This window comes from Triticum dicoccoides, unplaced genomic scaffold (assembly GCF_002162155.2).
Source record: "Triticum dicoccoides isolate Atlit2015 ecotype Zavitan unplaced genomic scaffold, WEW_v2.0 scaffold171349, whole genome shotgun sequence".
Lineage (NCBI taxonomy): Eukaryota > Viridiplantae > Streptophyta > Magnoliopsida > Poales > Poaceae > Triticum > Triticum dicoccoides.
Genome location: NW_021221590.1, coordinates 1 through 2,350, shown reverse-complemented (window position 1 = coordinate 2,350; position 2,350 = coordinate 1). Strand labels below are relative to the sequence as shown.

General features: G+C 50.6%; 1 protein-coding gene across 1 annotated transcript; it reads left to right on the top strand.

The window, feature by feature from the left end:
• Positions 1 to 608: 608 nt before the first annotated feature.
• LOC119344508 lies at positions 609 to 2,340 on the top strand (the record flags this gene model as incomplete). The annotated part of the gene is made up of 2 exons (XM_037614915.1): positions 609 to 672; positions 1,207 to 2,340. A coding segment is annotated over exon 2 (1,111 nt), but the record flags the coding sequence as incomplete, so codon positions are not given.
• Positions 2,341 to 2,350: the final 10 nt, after the last annotated feature.

Here is a 2,350-nt window from a genome sequence, read left to right as displayed (position 1 = left end):
AGTGGGAGAGGGAGAAGGTGGATGGGCTCGGACTGGCGGCGCGGAGAGGAGGGGGGTGGGTTAGCGTTGCGGGACGCCGACCGGATTAAATAGACGGATTTGGTCTTGGGCGGCAAGCCGGAGCGACGCCATATGGTGTTCACACCACGGCGATGGACGCGGCATCCATCGAACCGCCGGGTCTCCGGGCGTTTCCACGTGGGACCCCGCCGTCAGACCGACGTGACGGGCGTGCCCGGGCACCCCATATTTAGGCTGGATATGTGGGGTACCTGTCCGCCCGGGCGTTTGAGGCCCGTTTAAGGAGCCCATCCGGGTAAAAAAACGTGACCGGGCGGCTAGCCCAGGCGTATGAGGTGGGTTTGAGAGATCCGGCTATAGATGCTCTTAAGTCTTTGCTTTGCTCTCCATGTCGCGCCCTAAAAGTTTTCACTGGCATGTAACGATTAGTTTAGTTCATCCGCTCTGAGTGGTGGTTATTTTAGTTCATCCTACTAGCTACCCTTACACTGAGAATAAGCTGGTTTTACCTCTATAAATAGGGCCTGTAAGCATCTCCACATCTCCACACAGCTGCCCTATCATCCGTATCCTCTTTGCATCTTTGACACACCTTCGTCTTTCACATTTCCTCCTCTGCTGCAGCGTAGCCTTCCTTGACGCCCTCCTTTGGTACGTACATATTTTCCTCCTCTTCATACTCTCTTTGCAACACAAATTTTTTTTTTGAGGGGGCTCTCTTTGCAACAATTGTGTGTATTTTTGTTTTTCTCCTCTCTTTTTTTGACGTTTGTTGTTCTCCTTTTTGAGGGAGTACGTACAAATTTTTGGCAACGAGTATTTTGTTTTCAGAATCTAGAGACACCTTTTCCTTAGAGAAGATAATCCAGAGAAACGTGCTTTTTTTAGAATAATCAATAGAAACTAGTTTTTCTATGTTTTTCTAGGGAAATAGTAGTTTTTCTTTGTGAGAAATAATTCTAGAGAAACGAGGTGTATAGGCTTAGGATGAATCCCTCGTTTTCCTCTTGAGGGCCCATTCCAAATCCGCTCGTCCTCTACGATGAGCGGCGGAATCGGCGGCGGCGGCGGCGGCGACAAGCTCCCGCACCGCGGCGCTGTCCCCTTGTTCATTTTCCATCTGTTTTTTCAGTATGAGTAGCTGTGACGAATAAAAACTATCTAACCTTGATTGCTCTAACTCAGGCAAGGCCACAGTCAAGCGGTCGATGGAGGCGGCCGGAATCCGCGCGGCGGCATGGGTGGTGGGCAAGGCGCTCAGCCCACTGTCCGGCGGCGTGCTGGAGTCGTGGGCAGCGAGCAACAAGCTCGGGTCTAACATCGAGGCTCTGAAAACGGAACTGTTGCGCGCACAAGCCGTGCTGAACATTGCCGGGGGCAGGGAAATCCATAACCCCGCCCTGGCTAAGATGCTGGACAAGCTGCGGCAGCTGGCCTACGGCGCCGAAGACGTGCTGGACGAGCTCGACTACTTCCGCATCCAGGATGAGCTCGACGGCACCTACCATGCCGCCGACGAGCATCCTGCAGGCTGCGTCCGCAACCTCGCCCACAACGCTGGCCACACGGCCAAAGCGTGTGTGAACAAACTCAAGTGCTCGCATGCTGCGAGTCGCCAAGATCCCAACAAGAGCGGCAAACAAGGATGCCTCTCGGGCCTCCGCTTTTGTGGAGGCCAGCGCGAGATCGGATCCTCATCAAGGTCAACCCCTAACAAAGTCAGTAAACACTTCTCCTGCTTCTCCTCGTCACCATCCGTCGACCATGAAGCTCAAACCGACATGACTCGAAATGACCCACCAAAATTGACGTTTGATAGGGTGGAAATGTCTAGAAAGATCTTGGACGTCACAGACCAGCTCAAGCCGGTGTGTGCTAATGTCCGTGACATTCTTAGTCTAGAGCCACAGAACTCTAGTGGCATCGCTACCCAAAACATTGCAATAAGCAGACCCATGTCCACCGAGCTAATTATAGAGCCTAAGTTATATGGAAGGGAAAGCCATAAGAAGATTATTGTAGATGAAATTGTTAACAGCGAGTGTCGTGGACTTACTGTGCTTCCAATTGTTGGCCCCGGGGGTATCGGGAAGACAACTTTCACACAACATATATATGAGCAAATGAAGAGCGACTTCCAGGTATCCATTTGGATATGTGTCTCTCTCAATTTTGATGCAAATAGATTGACAAAAAAAATTGTGGAGAAAATCCCCCCAGTTGGAAATGAAAACAAAAATTGTAGTGATCAAGAGCTCATCGAACAAAGGTTAAAAGGAAAGCGGGTTTTACTTATCTTAGATGATGTGTGGAAACATAGTGAGGATGA